Source organism: Ochotona princeps, chromosome 2 (genome assembly GCF_030435755.1).
Source record: "Ochotona princeps isolate mOchPri1 chromosome 2, mOchPri1.hap1, whole genome shotgun sequence".
In the NCBI taxonomy this organism is placed as follows: Eukaryota; Metazoa; Chordata; class Mammalia; order Lagomorpha; family Ochotonidae; genus Ochotona; species Ochotona princeps.
Genome location: NC_080833.1, coordinates 97704256 through 97724117, shown reverse-complemented (window position 1 = coordinate 97724117; position 19862 = coordinate 97704256). Strand labels below are relative to the sequence as shown.

General features: G+C 43.8%; 1 protein-coding gene across 1 annotated transcript; it reads left to right on the top strand.

Moving 5' to 3' along the window:
- Window positions 1-672: 672 nt before the first annotated feature.
- On the top strand, window positions 673-8052 carry SIKE1 (suppressor of IKBKE 1). Its single transcript, XM_004581885.3, has 5 exons — window positions 673-1066; window positions 1229-1334; window positions 3035-3177; window positions 5989-6102; window positions 7190-8052. Exons 1-5 carry the CDS (start codon window positions 908-910, stop codon window positions 7289-7291), a joined length of 624 nt encoding a protein of 207 aa, XP_004581942.2. The 5' UTR covers window positions 673-907; the 3' UTR covers window positions 7292-8052.
- Window positions 8053-19862: the final 11810 nt, after the last annotated feature.

Here is a 19862-nt window from a genome sequence, read left to right as displayed (position 1 = left end):
ATTAATCAATTAACCACTGCTATTATTAATCCATAAATTATTAAATAAATAGGATTGCCAAACTATTTGGCAATTCCATATATAAATGTAAATATTTACATGCATTTAAAAGAACCTTAATAAGGATCTCAGACATATATATGCACATAATGGCATTATTCACAATCTTGTTGGCCACTTGTCGAATGGATAAACAAAACGTGGAATGTGCGTATCTGTATAATGAAGTCTCACTCAGACTTTAAAAAGGGAGGACATTTTGACACATGACAACACCGGTAAGGATGAACCTGGAGAACAAAGTTATATAAATCACAGAAGGCAGTGATAAGTCACACAAACACAAATACTGCCATGAGTTCCTTCACTCCTGCGTGGTATGTAGTCAAATCCACAAACGGAGAGTAGAATGGTGATTTGCAAGGGCTGGGGGAAGAGGTGGTGAAATGAAAACCCAGCGTTTCCATCTTGGAAACGGATATGAGCTGTGGAAATGGATGCTGGGAGGGCTCAACAATAATCCTTAAGCCTAACACTCAAGCCATAAAACGCAAAAATGATTCTGCGGGCAAACATACGCATATTTTGTCTTTCTAAAGTTAAATGAAAAAAAAATCAGAGCCCTCTTACAGCATGGCCACCTATATCAATCAAAAGCAGTGGTCGGAGGAGCACCTCAGACAGCAGCCTGACCCCGAGCCGCGGGACCAGAAAGCCAAGGGCGAGCCAAGGGCAAGGCTGGCGCGCCAGGCGCCAGGGGAGCCGCAGGGCACGGCGACGGGGCCGCCACTGCGCAGGCGCCTCGGGCGCGCACCGGACGTGACGCGAGCAGCGCCGAGACAAGTCCGAGGAAGGGCTGAGCGCAGAGCCTAGCTGTGCGGCCAGGGCTGTGGGGCCCGCCGTCACCATGAGCTGCACCATCGAGAAGATTCTGACCGACGCCAAGACGCTGCTAGAGAGGCTGCGGGAGCACGATGCGGCGGCGGAGTCGCTGGTGGATCAGTCAGCGGCACTGCACCGGCGTGTAGCCGCTATGCGCGAGGCTGGCACTGCGCTTCCGGACCAGGTCAGGCGGAGGCCAGCGGGCGCGGGGTGCAGAAGGGCTCGAGTGGGGGGACCTCGGCCCGGAGTTGGTCCCGGTCTCAGGGTGGAGGTATTGGGGCTGACACTCGTGCCCGGGAACTCTGGCTGCTGCCCCGGCCCTGCTGACTGTTGACCGTCTGTGCAGTATCCAGAGGATGCAGCCGACGCAAAGGATGCAGCCAAGTACAAACCCCACATTCTGCTGTCCCAGGAAAACACCCAGATTAGAGACCTGCAGCAGGAGAACAGAGGTGAGTCCGGCTTTGGTGCCAGTTAGGCTTGGTTCTCTCTGCTGATGGCACAGCTACGCTAACACATCCCTGGGTGTGGTTTCAGGTCAATACCTTTAATAGGGAATGTATGCCCTGTCGGCCCAGTTATTAAATTCACCACATGAGCAGTTTTCAGTTTGTTTTTATAAGCTATTTGTCTACCAGACTGACATTGCATGGCTTTATTTTTAGGTATTCACAGGTGGAGGCTTGCATGACCAAAGAGTATATCCTTAAGCACTTAAAATTAGTCATAAGACACTGAAGTTAAGATAGAAGTTCAGATAGTCATAAGACACTGAAGTTAAGATAGAAGACTTGGGGTATGTTCTTATGCAAGGTGGAAGAGCAGAACTTTTTCCTAAGGATATCTATTTGTTTTATTTTAAAAAAAGATTTATTTATTTTTATTGGAAAGATATCAGCTTTATAGAGAGAGGGAGAGACAAAGATCTTGTATCACTGGTTCACTGCCCAAATGGCCACAAAGACTGTAGCTGAGCCGATCAAAGCCAGGAGCCACTAACCTCCTCCAGGTCTCCCATCCAGGTGCAGGGTCCCAAGGCTTTGGGTCATCATCTACTGCTTTCCCAGGCCACAAGCAGGGAGCTGGATGGAGGTGGAGCAGCCAGAACACAAACTGGCACCCATATGGGTTGCTGGCACTTACAAGGCAAGGATTTAGCCATTGAGCCACTGTGCTGGACTGAGGACTATTCTTAGACTTAATATATTTTTAGCTGGCTAATGTATAACCATCGTCAAAGGCTGTGATAGTAATAGTTGCATAGCAGCTTACAGAGAGGGCTTCGGCTTATGTCATTACCTTGTTTCCTTGTACCTTCATTTGAGGTAAGCTATCCAGGAATGTAGATAGGGCCCAGTTCTGGTCGCTGCAGCCATCTGGGGAGTGCACAACATGATGGAAGATTGCTTTTCCTCTCTCTCCCATTTTCGCTGTGACTCTGACTTTTAATAAATAAATCTGCAAAAGAAAAAAAAAAAGAAAGAGACTCAGAGAAATTAAAGGACTTGGGCCTGGCATAATAACCTAGTGGCTAAATCCTTACCTTGCAAGCACCAGGATCCCATATGAGTGCTGGTTTGTGTCCTGGCTGCTCTACTTCCCAGCCAACTCCCTGCTGTTACCTGAGAAAGCAGTAGAGGATGGCCCAAAGCCTTGGGACCCTGCACCCACCTGAGAGATCCCCAAGAGGCTCCTGACTCCTGGTTCCTGACTGGTTAAGCTCCAGCCATTGTGGCCACTTGGGGAGTGAACAGCAGACGGAAAATGTTTCTGTATGTATGTCTCTGTAAATCAGACTTTCCAATAATAATTTAAAAATAGAATATTTGGGGGAGAAAAGGCAAAAACTTAAGGACTTGCTTCCTTGCTTATGAGTAATCAGGCCAAGAACCGAATGCCAAACCAGTGTTTTCTGATTACACATTACAGGTTGTTTCCCTAAACTGTGCCACCTCTAGCTAGAAAGTTACTGTTCATGTAGATCTTAAAATTTCTGTTTGGTGGACTTAAACATAGATACAACAACAGTTTGATTTCATAGACTTAAACATGATTCACAGTGTCTCGTGCAGTGTCATAAAATTCCAGCTGTCGATAGTGTGGCTTTGGGATGTGTTGCTCAGCCTTCACTGTTATTCTGTTCGTTTGACAGAGCTCTGGGTTTCCCTGGAAGAACACCAGGATGCGCTGGAACTCATCATGAGCAAATACCGTAAACAAATGTTACAGCTGATGGTTGCTAAGAAGGCGGTGGATGCTGAGCCGGTCCTGAAAGCTCACCAGTCACACTCTGCAGTAAGAAACCGGGCTGACAAATTCTGGACAAACCAAACGAAAATCTGGAGTTTGTTTTAGATTCCATCTTTTTTTTTTTTTTTTTTTTTTTTTAAGAAAAAAAATAGGTTTATCACATTCAGTACTTATTTGCTGTGGTTTTATATAGACTATAAAGAATAAAATAATACAAGTATTATTTTATATAATATTCTTTCTTACATAATATTCCTTAAAAAGAATAAAGAGGGCATGAAAGGCTGCTGAGATCCTTTTGTTTAAATGGGACTAAGGTTGCTCTGTCCTTCACACTAAGATCTCTTTTCTAGATGTTGATGAAGGCTTACCTTTCCCAGCAAATAATGTCAGTAAGTGTTGGAGCTGCTCAATAAGAGAGGTCTTCAAAAAGTTCATGGAGGGCCCAGCGCATTGGCTCAGTGGCTAAATCCTTACCTTGCTAGTGCCAGGATCCCATATGGGCACCAGTTCGTGTCCCGACTGCTCCAGTTCCCGTCCCCCTCCCTGCTATTGACCTAGGAAGGCAGTAGAGGTGTCCCAAAGCCTTGGGACCCTGCACCTGCATAGGAGACCCAAAGGGAGCTCCAGACTCTTGGCTTTGGATCGACTCAGCTCCAGCCGTTGCTGCCATTTGGGGAGTGAACCAGTGGATGGAGCATATTTCTCTCTATCTCCCCTTCTCTTCATACATCTGATCTGCCTTTCCAATAAATGAAAATCTTTTAAAAAAAAGAAAAAAGTTCATTTAGAGTGCTTATTTAAAAAAATTAAAAGCAAAAGACTGAATTGTAAAACTGATCAAAAAAACTTAGCATTTAACTCTACATGAACTTTTTGAGGGATATTCATGCTTCATTGATTAGTACTTGTACATTACTGTACTATGAAATATGAATTCATATTTTAATCCCTAACATAGTACTTGGCACAGAGCAGGCAGGCAATAAACCTTTATTAAAATGAATGAAGAAGGGGTCAATGTTGTGGCCTAGTAGGCTCAGTGTCTGCCTGCAGTGCCAGAACCTTGTATGGGCACCTATATGAGTCTGGCTACTCCACTTAAAATCTAGCTCCTTGATATTACACCTGGAAAAGCAGTGGAGATGGCCCAGATCTTTGTGCCCCTGCACTCACATGGGAGACCTAAAAAGCAGCACTAGGCTCCTGCTTTGTCGTGGAACAGCCTTGGCTGCTGTAGTCATTAGGGGAGTGAACCCACAGATAGAAAATGCTCTCTCCGTCTTTATTTCTACCTCTGTCTCCACTTCTCCCTAGTTCTGCCTTTCAAACAAATTAAAAAAAAAAATAGTGTTCACTTCTGCATTATGCTATGTAGTGAGAGGAGGCAAGTATGACTTTAAAGAAATGTTATAATTCTACATTTCGCAGGTAATGACTCGATTGGAGAGACCCCAGTGACTTCTGCTATGTTCACTGTGAATTTCCTAGCTTCATTGTACATTCACATGTACTCCTTATTGAATCCTGGGTTTATAGATTGGAGCCTCACTGTTTGCTATAGTGAAATGGAGTGAATGATAACATTTCATCTTAGATTCCATTGAGTTCATTTAGAACATATATATATATGTATATATATATGTATGTGTATATATATTTATTTATTATTGGAAGGGCAAATTTACAGAAAGAAGGAGAGACAGAGAGAAAGATCTTCCCTCTTCTGATTTACTCCGCAAATGGCTACAACTGCCAGAGCTGATCCAATCTGGGAGCTTCTAGGTCTCCCACATGGGAGCAGGTTTCAGAAGAGAAAACATGAACCTTGAGAAGACAAACTGTAGCTCATTTAGAAATAGTTTCTAAGAAATAGGACCAAAGGTAAAAGCACCGAGATTGTAGTAAACTTTTTACAAGTGAAAGGATTAAAATTTAATTTTAAAACAGCCACCTGAAGATACTGTCCAAAATTCAGTTGTGCGTAGACTACAGTTGATCTTTTAACTTGTAGGGCAAATGTTTAGCCTAGAAATTAAGACTTCCTCATTGGGGTCAGTACATTGGCTTAACTGGCTAAACCTCCACCTCCAAGCACAGCATCTCATATGGGTACCAGTTCGTGTCCTGGATGTTCCACCTCCCATCCAGCTCCCTTCTGTTGGCTGAAGAAAACAGTGGAGGATGGCCCAAAGCCTTGGGGCCCTGCACCTGTGTGGGAGACCCAGAAGAAGCTCCTGGCTCCTGGCTTTGGATCAACTCAGCTACAGTCATTGTGGCTATGTGGGGAGTGAACCATCAGATGGAAAAATCATTGTCTATATCTCTTCTCTCTGTAAATCTTCCTTCCCAATGAGAATAAATTAAAAACAAATAAATATGGAGTCTTCATCTTCTATACCTTTTCTCTAGCTCTGGATTCTGCTAATACAGAATCCTGGGAGGCATCAGTGAGGGTTCAAGTAATTGAATTCCTACCACCCTCTTTGCAGACCTGGTTTGCCTTCTTGGCTCCCAGCTCAAACTGGCTCATTCGTAACCATTGCAGGCATTTGAGAGTTAACCAGCAGATGAGAGAGGTGGGTAGGAGTGGGCTCTCACTGTCTCTTGCTCTCACTCACACTGTTGCTCTCTCTGAGCCTATCAAGTAAATAAATTTCTTTTTAACAATTATTTAAATATCTTTGTGAATACCATAAACATACTCCATTATGGTTTTACATTTGATGATTCAAATTATGGTGCAACCACATTGTGATCTGTAGACTGTAAAGTGAACTTGAAAACTGCTAATACACGTGTTCTTGTGCACTTCATATCTGTAAATGACTTTCTCCCCTTTTAATTTCTCTACAGGAAATTGAGAGTCAGATTGACAGAATCTGCGAAATGGGAGAAGTGATGAGGAAAGCAGTTCAGGTAGATGATGATCAGTTTTGTAAGATTCAGGAAAAATTAGCCCAATTGGAGGTAAGATTTTAAACTTACAATATTTCTGTTTTTGTACAACTGGAAATGTATGCCATTATGATCCTGTCAGTGTTTTATGTATTTTTTATGTATGTGTTCTTATACTAACACTCTTCATACGCTTTTTAAGAAAGGCAATGTTCTACCAACCAAGAATTACGTAGAGGCTGATATATTCTATTAGGAATGTAGACAGTGAAAGGAACAGGTTATACATGAGCGAATGTCTCCCCTCTGCCATAAGAAGTCATATGGTTTATGATACAGCAGGTAGAGCTACAGTCTGCATTGCTTGCATCCCATATGGTTGCCAGTTCAAGTCCCAGCTGCTCCACTTCCAGTCCAGGTCCCTGCTAATGCTCCTGGGAAAGCAGTGGAAGGTGGCCCAAATTCTTGGGTCACTGCACCCACATGGGAGACCTGGATGAAATTCCTGACTTTTAGCTTTGGCATGGCTCACTTCTAGCTGTTTCAGGCATTTGCGGAGTGAACCAGCTGAATGAAAATCTCTGTCTGTTAACTCTTTCCAAAAAATATTTTTTTATATATATAAAAGGGAAGAAACAAAAGAGCTGCCTGTGAGAAAAAGACAGAGTTCCCTGTGCAGTGCCTAGTGGAAAGAATAAGGCTAGAACTTACATGATGTGAAATGATAGTGTTGGGGGGAAGCACTTCATATGGTAAATTGGTGCTCATGGGCTCTGATCTCTTGGTGAGGCTGAAAAGAGTACAGTTTCCCAGAATTTTCCTGTGAAGAAAAATAGAAGAAACAATAAATAGTCAAAACTCATGAGAAGCATGAAGGCTATGAAAAATGAGAAATTCCTCAAGGGACCTCATGTCTTCTTTGTAGCGTTAACTCTCGATAAATGTTAACTAAGCTATTAAGTAGTCTTTTAGGAAATGCTGAGCCTGTGTGTGTGTGTGTGTGTGTGTGTGTGTGTGTGTTTAACTTCCTGATAACTTTAAAATAAGAATATGTTCTCTGTTCCTGGCTAAATCAATGAATCCTGAGGCAGTTTAGTAGTGCCAATCCTTGAGCTAAACATACATCTGTTCTCTTTTTTTTCCTTTTTTTTTTTTTCAGCTTGAAAACAAGGAACTACGAGAATTATTGTCTATCAGCAGTGAGTCACTTCAGGTCAGAAAGGAAAACTCCATGGACACAATTTCCCAGGCCATCAAATAACTGAACTTTGGAATAATGTCTGGAAATTGCCAAGGAAGGAAGCTGCTGTCTCCATTCAAGTCTTGTCCGTTCAGTTTCTTGTCCCAGACTTGATGTAAACTTCTCAAGTGGCAGTTCAGAATACCAGTTGATACTGGCTGTCCACAGTTTCAGGTGTAGTGGTGAGAATACACGCTGAATTACACCATTCCTTTCTGCAAGGGACAGCTTCCAATTGTTATTCTGGGACCTGAATTTCTACAAACTTATTTTCAGTTCCTTTTTCTTTACCACATCTCTGAAACTTCAAACATCTTATTACAAGCCAGAAACTTTATTTTATATAAGATTGTGAAACACACTTCTAAGGATTTTTAAAACTATTTAACTTGTTAAATCTATTTGGCATAAACCTGTTTTTTTTTTCTTTCTTTTTATTATTATTTTTTTATTTTATGTTTTATTATTTGACAGAAGGAATGCAACTGCATAGAACTTGCAGGGCAGATTCTCCTATTTGTAACATCCTTCACCTGTGAAGTTTTAAGTCTCTCTGGTGCTAAGAGTTGGCATTTTGTGTCTGGTGTCTTTACTCTTCAATTGAGAGAGCCTATAGTTAGTTCCCAAGAAACATACTTGAAAGTACGTCAACTGCTTTCTCTCCCAGTGATAATGTACTAGTCACATTGTTCAAGGAATGCTGAGGAAGCTTTACTGTATATATGTATACACACGTGTGAATGGTTAAATGCTTAAGAAACAATGGTTTTCATTCCATTAAATATGAGTGAACATTTTTCATTCTTGCTCTAGTAGGAAATCTTCACAACCAAATATTCCAGTGTGAAAAACATCACAGAAATGTTCACATCACAGTTCTTAGGTACTGCATTCTATTGAATTTATCTAAGACAGCCGTTTTAAAATGAAGGACCCCCAATTAATTGGACGTCTTTTGTTATTAGTATTAGGAATTAGGTTTTAGATGTTTTTCACACAGAAGCAGTTTTATTATCCAAGTAAGAATCATTGCATTTATAATGCTGTGTAAGCAACAAGAAACAACATCAAATGCCAGGTGGTCGGCCAGATCCACTCATCAACTCATTCCCTTAGCTCAGTGTACTCACATTTAAAATTTATAAGTTACCTCATGTTATACTACTATTTAGGTTTCAAAAAAAAAAGAGTTGAAATAATGAATGCTAAACTCATCACTGTTTCCCAGTAATATTAAGAACCGTAATGCATGGGAAAGAGTATTAAAAAGGAGTTTTCCTTAGTGCTACATGTGACGTAAAGTTTCTTTCACACTGTACTACAGAAGTTAGAAACGTTCTCTCCAAGATGTCCTACAAGCAGTGGATCCCAGTAGTACCAGTGGACTTTACTCACTTAGTAGACGTTAATGGAGAGTTGTCTGCCAACTTAGAATTTATCAAATTTCTGTTTGATATCCTGCAAATATCTGACTAAAGCACTTTAAATATGAACATTTTTATTTCCATTCCTAAGACTAAATTTAATGCAGCCATTTGGCTTGATGTCTTAAGACCCCTGTAGTGCTCCAAAAGTAGATTTGGGAGGCAGATGCATTAGGTCATGTGCCAGCTGCCATGGTGAAATTTGACAGAGAATGATAAAGTAGTCAAATGGCCTGCTGAAGCAAAATATGGTATCCCTTATCTGCTTTGTCTTCCTTCAGAACTGTTTATGAAGTTCTTAGCATCTCGAGTATCAGGATAAACCTTAATTTTTCCATATGGGAAGTCAAAATCCTGAAAAATAAATCTAAAGAGTTTTCAGTGCACTACAAGGGGGGATAGAGAGGATAATATACATTCTGGCTTGGGTTGATGCTATTAAGATAACATATAGTTAGAAATTTGAGGAGCCGGCACAATGGCTTAGTGCCTAAATCCTCACCTTGCAACCACTAGGATCCCACATGAGTGCTGTTTCATGTCCTCACTCTTCCACTTCCCATCCAGCTCCCTGCTTGTGGCCTGGGAAAGCAATAGAGGACAGCCCAAAGCCTTGGGACCCTGCACCCACATGGGAGACCTGGAAGAAGAGCCTGGTTCCTAGCTTTGAATCGGCTCAGGCCTGGCAGTTGTGGCCACTTGGGGAGTAAACCAGCAGACAGAAGATCCTTTCTCTCTGTATATCCTCCTTCCTAACAAAAATAAAGAAAATTGAGTACGGGCCAGTATTCCAGCATTCCGGTAAAGCTACCTGAAACGCTGGCACACACTTGAATCCCAGCTGTTCCACTTCTGACCCAGCTCCTTACTAAAGCATCCGAGGAAGCAAGGGAAGATGGCCCAAATATTTGGGTCCCTACCCCCCCTTGTGGGAGACCAGGATGAAGCTCCTGGCTTCGCTCTGGCCCAGTTACAGACATTCTGGAAGTAGAATAGTGGATGGAAGATTCATCTCTGTCCATCTAACCCTGCTTTTTAGATCAATAGAATGAATCTTGAAAGAAAGCTGAAGCAGAATGTGTACTGTAGAAATTAAAGTTTCATTTTCGGTAACTACAGGAACTTGACAGTTTGCAAAATCTTAGTACATGATTGTGACTACTAATAGAAACTTCACTTTGAGAAGATTAGCTCATTTTTCTCAGTAATGAGTTTAATTACTAGGAAGTGCAGAAGGTTTCTTCACATTCGTAGCCACTTTGCAAAAATGGTCACTTGAGTTTCATAAATAATCTGTAATTGGCACACTATTCAGCAGTGTAATTCTACCAAAAGTCTCATAGTAGTAAGCTGTGCATTACATCAATGTTACGTATAATTCTTGGATTAATAACTTACCCAAAATTTGATTCAGACAGGTTTATTTCAGTGTTGCTCAAAGTGCTTCAGTGACCCAGAAATACAGGATTGAGAATGGGACCCAGGAATTTGTGTTTTACCAAATATCCCCGACTGCTTAATAAGGGCACTAGTTTAAGACTGTCTAGTTTACATGTTCATTACTTCTGTAAGAGTTAAGAAAGAAAAAGGTGCCAGTGCCGTGGAATGATAGACTAAGCCTCCACCTGTGGGACTGACATCTCCTGTGGGCACCAGTTCAAGTCCTGGCTGCTCCATTTAAAATCTAGCTGCTTATTAGTGGCCTGGGAAAGCAGTGGAAAACGGACCAAGACCTTGGGCTTCTATCCACATGGGACACCCAAAGGAAGCTCATGGCTTTGGACCAGCCCCAGCTCTGGCTATTGCGGCTCTTTAAAGAGTGAACCAGTGAATGAAAGACCTCTGTTCCCTCTCTGTAACTCTGCCTTTCAAATACGAATAGATTCTTCCTAAAGTTATAAAAAGACATTGATACTGGGCACTGCTTCTCCTCTTCCTTCCCCCAGATACAGGAAAAACACAAAGAAAATTGGAGATAAAGGTCTCATCTCCCCCTGTTCCTCGACCCTTCCCACCTTAACCAGTGGTCCACATGGATACACACCTTTCTCAACTATGTAATCATCATCAAAAATAAAGTAAATCCACACACACACACACACACAAAAGACATTGATACTTTTCATAGAAAAGCCTGGTGAGAGAGACATGTACATGTAATCACAGTGCAGTGTAGAAGTGTATGTAAGAGAGAAGGGCCTTGTTTAAACTTGAGAGTCCAATAAAGACAATAACTGGTAAGAGGATAGCTACAAAACCTTGGTACTACACAAGGAGAGTATAGCTAGTACTGCAGTAACAGCCATTTATCCAATGCTTTTATTGTATGTAATGTACTATACTACATAATTTCCATTTCAAACATAACTCATTTTGCAGATAGGTACAAAGAGGCTATTTGTTAAAACTGGAACCAAGATGCAAGCCAAGGCAGATTATTTTTAAGGAAAAAATAAAGGAGAGAAAAGAGAAGGCCTTCCATCTGCTGGTTCACTCCCCAAATGGCCTAACAGCCAGAGCTGAAGTGATCCAAAGCTGAAGCCAGGAGTTTCTTCCAGGTCTCTCACATCTGGGATATCCTGTGTTGCTTTCCCATGCCATTAGCAAAGAGCTAGATCAAGAGTAGTGCAGCCTGGACATGAACCCAAGCTCTTGTGGGATTCTGGCACCACAGGGTGGACAATTAGCCTATTGAACCATGGTGCCAGTTCCAGCATTCTTTTTTTTTCTAACCATATTTTATTTTTTTTATTAAAGATTTATTTTTATTACAAAGTCAGATATACAGAGAGGAGGAGAGACAGAGAGGAAGATCTCCCGTCCGATGATTCACTCCCCAAGTGAGCCGCAACGGGCTGGTGCGCGCCGATCCGATGCCAGGAACCAGGAACCTCTTCCAGGTCTCCCATGCGGGTGCAGGGTCCCAAAGCATTGGGCCGTCCTCGACTGCTTTCCCAGGCCACAAGCAGGGAGCTGGATGGGAAGTGTAGCTGCTGGGATTAGAACCGGCGCCCACATGGGATCCCAGGGCGTTCAAGGTGAGAACTTTAGCTGCCAGGCCACACCGCCGGGCCCCTAACCATATTTTAAAAGATTTATTTATTTTTATTGGAAAGGCAGATTCATAGAGAGAAGGAGAGACGGAGAGAAAGAGACTTTCCACCTGTTGGTTCACTCTCCAGATGGTCACAAAGGCCAGAGTTGGCCGTGTCCAAAGCCAGGAGCCTGGAGCTGCTTTCAGGTCTCCTACGTGTGTGCTGGGCCCATGGTCTTGAGCCTTCACTGCATTCCCAGGCACATTAGCAGTGGGGGGAAGTGGGGCAGCTGGATCTGGAACCAGGGTCCATATGGGATGCTGGCACCCACAGGCAGAGGCTTCACCTACCATGCCATAGACACTGATTTGAATCCCAGCTGCTGAGAGAAAGATCTTCCATTTGCTGATTCACTCACCAAGTGGCCACAATAACCAGAGCTGAGCTGATCTGAAGCCAGGAGCCAGGAGCTTTTTCCTGGTCTCCCACGTGGATGCAGGTTGCCAAGCTTTAGCCCATCCACTACTGTTTCTCAGGCCACAAGCATGGAGCTGGATTGGGAAGTATGGCAGCCAGGATATGAACCAGTGCCCATATAGGATCTTGGTGCATTCAAGGCAAAGACTTTAGCCACTAGGCTACTAAGCTGGACCCACCTACTTCATTTATATTAAACACATTTAACTATAAGCTGTCATGTTTCCTATGTTGCAGTTATTTCACTGGAAAGTCTAATGGCAATTTCAGAGTGAACCGAGGAGTATTGTCTACTATTATCCATAGTGGAAAGTAGATTATGCTTTTTATTTTATGACTGAAAAAGGCTAAAGGAGACAGAATTTTAGAGCTTCAAATAACAACTTTCACTCAGCAGTTCATGTGGCTTAGTAATGAGTGTGGAATTAATGGGTGAATTTATGGTATCCTGCATTCTCTCTGTTATATGTTTTAACACCACTCAGGTTGGAATGTCTTAACTTGGGTTAGAGATTAGTTCCCTGGTAATATGCCTAGCAATTCTACCACCCATGTAAGAGATCCAAATAGGATTACTGGCTCCTAGCTTTGAGCTGGAGCAGACGTGGCTGTTATAGCCATTTGAAGAGTGAACCAGCAGATGGAAGATCTCTGTATCTCTTGCTCTCTCTCTGTTGCTCTACCTTTTAGATAAATAATCTTTAAAAAAAAAAAAAGTATAAGCAGGATATTTGCATAGTTTCTGTGTATAGTGATTTTCTATGACTGTCATTACCAATTATCACAAACCAGATGGTTTAAATCAAATTTGGAACAGGCATTATGACTCAGCAATTTAAAGAGCTGGTGCAGAGCTGAAGGCATTGGGCTTTTGGGCTTGCCCCTGTGGGACTACAGTATATACCAGTTTGTGAAGAAGCTGGGCGTGATAACTGGCCAGACTGGAAGGCAGAACTCTTATGATAGGAATTCACCTGACACTCACAGGGACTGGAGCTAGGAGAAGGCTGGGTGGGGCCAGGATGCAGCACCTGCCAGTGCATGCCAGGGCCAGGACTGAGGGCGGACCATGTCAGGCAGGGCCACTGTCCCCATTAGCATGCACGTAATGCAGACCTGGGAGCAGGCCTGGTGGGAAAACTTGGGGAACTACCCTACTAGTCTAGCCCATAACTCCCACTGGGGAGCACAGGAGCCAGGGCTGGGAATATGCCAAGCCAGGCAAGGCTGTAGCACTCATCAACATTTGTGTGGGCCAGGTCTGGGAACAAGCCAGTCTAGGCCAGGCTGCAGCATGCACAAGAGCCAGGACAGGAGTGGGCCACACCCAACTGGGATAGGCTACAACACCCACCAGCATGAGCTGAGACTATGGGTGGGCCATCTCAGGCTGAGTTGGGGCACCTACTAGCATGCCCAAGACCCAGGGCTGGGGACTCCTCTGCTGGGATACAGCTCCCTCTGCTGAGTGCAAAAGCCAAGGCTGTGGATGGGCCAGGCTGGGCAAGAGTGCAGCACTCATTGGCATGTGTGTAGGCTGGGCCTGGGGATATCCAGACTGGACTGGCCTGCAGTGCCCACTGGTGCTAGCAAGAGTCAGAATATGTGTGGGACATGCCAGGCTAGGCTGCAACACCTGCCAAGTCACACAGGAGCAGAGTCTGGGTCAGCCAGGCTGGGCTAGGTTGTAGCATCTATTGGTGAGAGCCAGAACGGGCATGGGCCAGTTGGAATAGACCACAGTACTCACTGCTGAGTGTCAGGGCTGAGGGATGGCCTTGTCAGAATGGGAAATAGCACCCACAAACACACCACTGCTAGACACAGTCCCTGATGGTGAGCACAGAGCCAGGGCTGGGAGCAGGCCAGACCAGGCTGGGTTACAGTACCCTTTGGCACATGTGAAAATTGGGTCCCTGGTTAGGCTGGGCAGAGTCAGTTCACAATACACACTGGCATGAGTGAGAACCAGGACAGTGTGCAGGTCAGATTGGATTGGACCATAACATCTACCAGTTCACATGCAGGCTGGGGGTGAGCCAGGCTGGGCTAGGTTGCTGCATCCACCAGTGAGTGTTAGGATTGGTGCTCTGCGCCCAGCGCCGTGGCCTAACAGCTAAAAGTCCTCGCCTTGAACGCGCCGGGATCCCATATGGGCACTGGTTCTAGTCCTGGCAGCTCCACTTCCCATCCAGCTCCCTGCTTGTGGCCTGGGAAAGCAGGAGAGGACAACCCAAAGCTTTGGGACCCTGCACCCATGTGGGAGACCTGGAAGAAGTTCCTGGTTCCCAGCTTCGCCGTTGCGGCTCACTTGGGGAGTGAATCATCGGACGGAAGATCTTCCTCTCTGTCTCTCCTCCTCTCTATATATCTGACTTTGTAATAAAAAATAAATAAATCTTTTTAAAAAAATTTAAAAAAAAAGGATTGGTGGTCTATCGTAGACTGGAACACAGCACCAGCTGATACAAGCAAGACTGGGACTGGAAGCAGACCAGATAGAGGAACTCTGAGGACTCTCTTACTGCACTGCTGCTTCTACTGGTGAGCCTGAGAGCTGGGAACTGAGGTTTGGCCAGTCTTTCTTGGGACAGGCCAAGCTAGGCTAGGCTGTTGTACTCACTGGTCTGCATAGGTGAGAGCCAGAATATGTGTGGACCAGCTGAGTTAGGTCACAGTGCCAGCTGGCAAGTGCCAGGATTGGATGTGAGTCATGTCAGGCTAGACCACAGAATGCCTGGCAGGTGCAAGGTCTAGTGATGGGACCATGTCTGGCAGGGGAATTGTGAGCACATTCCTCTAGGCTGTACCTAGTGCTGGTGAGTATGAGAACAAGGGCTGGGGGCGGGCCAGACTATACAAGGCAGCAGCACCTGTTGCCATGTGTGAGACCCAGACCTGGGGGCAGGCTGGGCTGAGCTAAGTAGCAGCACCAATGGGTGTGCAGAACTAGATGGGTTGTGTTCTAGGCTGTGCTAGGCTGAAGCAGAGGCTAGCACACAAAAACTAGTGCTGAGGTCAGGTTGGGTGGGGTTACTGAGAGTCACCCCAACTAGGCAGTGAGACTGGCTGCTACGTGTGAGTACTGGGTCTGTAGCAGGCTGGCCGGGGTAGGCCACAGCATCTGTCAGTTTGTGTGAGATATGGAGTTGAGGCAAAATTGACCAAGCTGCACTCACTGGTACATGCATTGGCTGGTGCAGTTGACAGATCAGACCCTACTCTGGCTGGCACACATGAGTCAAGTCAGATCACCACAGGAGAGGTTTATCTTTTTTTCTTTTGTTTAAGATTTATTTTAATTTTTATTGGAAAGGCAGATGTACAGAGAGGAGGAGAGACAGAGAGGAAGGTCTTCCGTCCAATGATTCACTCCCCAAGTGAGCCGCAATGGCCAGAGCTGAGCTGATCCAAAGCCAGGAGCCAGGAGCCAGGAGCCAGGAACTCTTCCAGGTCTCCCACAAGGGTGCAGGGTCCCAAGGCTTTGGGCCGTCCTCCAATGCTTTCCCAAGCCAAAGGCAGGGAGCTGGATGGGAAGTGGAGCTGCTGGGATTAGAACCAGCGCCCATATGGGATCCAGGCGTGCAAGGTGAGGACTTTAACTACTGCGCTATCGCACTGGGCCCCAGGAGAGGTTTCTTGAGGGGACTTTCTGATTGGAACACCGGACTCAGATCCCAGTCACAGGGAAAAATCACAGAATACATGGTCCAACCTTGGAGTGCATGTATCAGGAATGGGTCACCTCAGTTGTTGATGCCTACACAGATGTCCAGATGTACACAGGGCACGTGAAGACCAGCTCATCTAAGCCAGCAGTGGATGTCAGTTGTTTCATCAGAGGATGGAAAGCAGAATATGTTGGACAATTTTCCTGGCCAAGCTTTGCAGCATGTTCCTGAGTTTGTAGATGCACTAGGTGGAATTTGTCAACTAGTAGTCTTAGGATTTTCTTAACCCTGGAGCAACAAACCTAACTTCTCAGAACTTTCAAAACCACCCAAATAACACCCTTTGAACACTCTTCGTATCTGGGTCTCTAGGGTATCCTCAAAGGACCTTCCTGCCTCCTGCCCGTGGACATAGGAGAAAAAAAAAATAATAAAGCATGGGTCTCACCCACCTTCCTCCATGCCTGACCCTCCCCACCCTAACTTGAGGCCCATACGGGCACGTATCCCTCTCAACTGTATCAATAATATTATATAAAATTTTTAAAATAGAAAAAAAGAATTATCATTTATTTCAAAGGTCAAGAAACAGAGAGAAGGAGGAAAAAAAATAAAGGAGGCCTTCAGTCATCTGGTTTATCTACCAAAAGTCACATCTTGGCCAGGCTGAAACCAGCAGGCAGAATATCCATCAGCTTGGATCTCCCACATGAGTGGCAGAGCCCCAAGCATGTGTTCTGTCTCCCACTACCTTTCTAGGCACATTAACAGGAAACGGATCAGAAGTAGAGCAGCCAGGACTCAAACCAGCACTCCAATGTGCAGCGCAAGAGGCAACTTAACCTGCTGTAGCACAACCCAGCCCAGCTGTGTATTATATTTTAGATGGTATTAAACTCTAACATTTGATTACATTAATGTTATTAATATTGGGTTGCTCTTTCACAGGATTTCCTCTGTATTATTTTTTTAATTTATTTATTTTTATTGGAAACACAGATCCGCTGGTTCACTCCTCAAGTGGCCACAAGGACTGGAACAGAGCCTATCCAAAGGCAGGAGCCAGGAACTCCTCCAGGTCTCCCATGCAGGTGCAGGGTCCCAAGGTTCTGGGCCACCCTTGGCTGCTTTACCAAGACACAAGCAGGGAGCTGGAAGGGAGATGGAGCACCCAGGATATGAACTGGCACCTATAAGGGATCCCGGTGCATACAAGGGGAGGACTTTAGCCACTAGGCTACTGCATCAAGCCTATGATTTCCTGTTGATGCCCCAAATATATGCCCCTCTCTTATGTTTCCCCTTTTCCTGAAAATTTCCCCATTTTATGCTTTACCAATAGGTTTGACCACATTTTTAAAAGTCATTGCTTTTTAGCACATGGCCATGTGTATGCAAAGGAAATCCAGTACAGAGAACTGCAAGTCACCAACAGAGGCGTGCACAAAACAAGGAATATCTAACTGGTAGAACCAAGAGGCCAAAGCGACATGAGACCCTCAATGTAGGGGGAGCCCTTTCAGAAATGAAAATTCTCTTAAACATGAAAATCTGAAATGAAAAGTCCATTTTACTCTGCTGGCCTGATTTCAAGGCTGTCCAATCAAGACTGGCCTTACCAGGCATTTCCGCATACCAGCTTTCACCTACTTAACCTACACAGTTTTCTCCCACTCCCAATTGGGACAATTTGAGAGGTATTTCCCCTACCTCCTTACTCAAAAAGAATAATAATAATATTGTCTTTTTGGGTGTCTCTCTCTCCCTCCTCTTTCGAGAGGCACCCCAACTCCCAGCTTTCTCTCCGGAGACGCTTTCCCCTTCCCACTCCCTTCCCTGCTCACCTGGTCCCTTCGCAGATAAACTTTTCTGTCTGCAACAGAAATAATAATAATAATAATAATAATATTGTCTTTTTTTCATCAAAGGATAGTCTCACACAGCCTAACTACACAGCCAGCAGGTCCCTACAACACTATTCTTATTTATACAATGTATCTTAATCATTTAAAGAAGAAACAATTTGCATTATAGGGCTTAATTATTTACTTTAATTCTTTTTATAAATTTTATTTTCAATCTTGTTTACAACATTAATTCCTATGAAAAGATTCTACTTTAGGAAATGTTTTACCCTAGATATATTTCCCAGGTCTGAAACATTAAATGTGGACAATTTTTCAAGCCACTTTTATTATCATTTTATAAAAGAGGGCCCCATTTACTTTCCTAAAAAGGACATAATATAAAAATAGAAACTGTCCTTAAAATCTTGAATAAAAAGTTCAACATTGACCTAGTTTTCCTTATCTGAAAGAGAACTGCAAAAATCTCATCTACTTCTATTCAAAAAAACCCTGAAAATTGCGTAAGGAATGCTTACTTTTAACTACTTTTAATTCTTTTTTTTTTACTCTTACTTCTTAAACGGCTCCAGAAACAATGTGCTTTCTGATAACTGTAGAGAAATAAAGCACAAAGTGATAGGCAATTTACTTATTTATTTAAGTCTTTCACAGTGGAAAAATACGTGTAATGAATAATTGCAAAATAATGTATCCATTTTTCCCTAATGGTTGTTCCCTAGCAGACTAATTAAATTCTCCAAATCAATTCCTATCCTGATGTATAGGAAATGGTTTTCCAAGTGATTTCAAAAGTTTTTCCTTTAACTAATCATTTTTTTGAAGATTTATTTATTTTTTATGCAAAATCAGATATACAGAGAAGAGGAGAGACAGAGAGGAACATCTTCTATCCGATGGTTCATCCCCAAGGGACTGCAGTAGCTGGAGCTGAGCTGATCTGAAGCCAAGAGCCAGGAGCTTCTCTGGGTCTCACACATGGGTGCAGGGTTCAAAGGCTTTCGGCCATTAGTGACCACCTTCCCAGGCCACAAGCAGGGAGCTGGATGGGAAGCAGGGCCAGTGGGATTAGAACTGGTGACCATTTGGGATCCCAGGCATTCAAGGCGAGGACTTCAGTGGATAAGCTACCATGCCAGGCCCTTCAACTAATCTTTTTTTAAATTATGATTTATTTATCTTTAGTTGAAAGGCAGATTTTACAGAAGGAAAAGGAGCAACAGAGAGGTCTCCCATCTGCTGGTTCACTCTCTGAATGGCCTCACTGACTGGAACAGGGCCTATCCAAAGCCAGGAACCTGGAGCTGCTTTCAGGTCTCCCCTGTGGATGCAAGGACCGAAGGACTTGGCCATCTTTTGTTGCTTTCCAAAGGTACATTAATAAGGAGCTGGATAGAAACTGGAATACCCATGACTCAACCTCATACCCATATGGAATGCTGGCACTGCAGCCACCAGCTTAACACCATGGCTCTGTTGCCAAAGGTATATATACTTATATTTTTAAAAAATTTTTTCATTTGACTTCAAAATTCACCTGAAAAAAATTATGTTAAAATGTAGTAATCTTGGGCCTAGCGAGATCCCATATGGGTGCCGGTTCTAATCCCGGCAGCTCCACTTCCCATCCAGCTCCCTGCTTGTGGCCTGGGAAAGCAGTCGAGGACGGCCAAAAGCCTTGGGACCCTGCACCCGTGTGGGAGACCTGGAAGAGGTTCCTGGTTCCTGGCTATGGATCGGCGCGCACCGGCCCGTTGCGGCTCACTTGGGGAGTGAATCATCAGATGGAAGATCTTCCTCTCTGTCTCTCCTCCTCTCTGTATATCTAGCTTTCCAATAATAATAAAAAATTAGAAAAAAAAAAAGAATACAGTGGAGCAAATGAAAAGTACAGTGGAAAGGCTCCAAAACAGAATAAAAGAGGCAGAAGACACCATTAGAAAATTAGAATATATTTCCTGTCTCCATGGGGAAACAAACAAAAAGCTGGAAGTAGAGCTGGGTCAAGCTAAATAAAAAGTATTCAAGAACTGAAAGACACTATTAAAAGGCCAAATATAAGAGTTATGGGAGTCCCAGAAGGTACAGAAAGAGAAGCTGGGTTTAAAAGTGTATCTAAT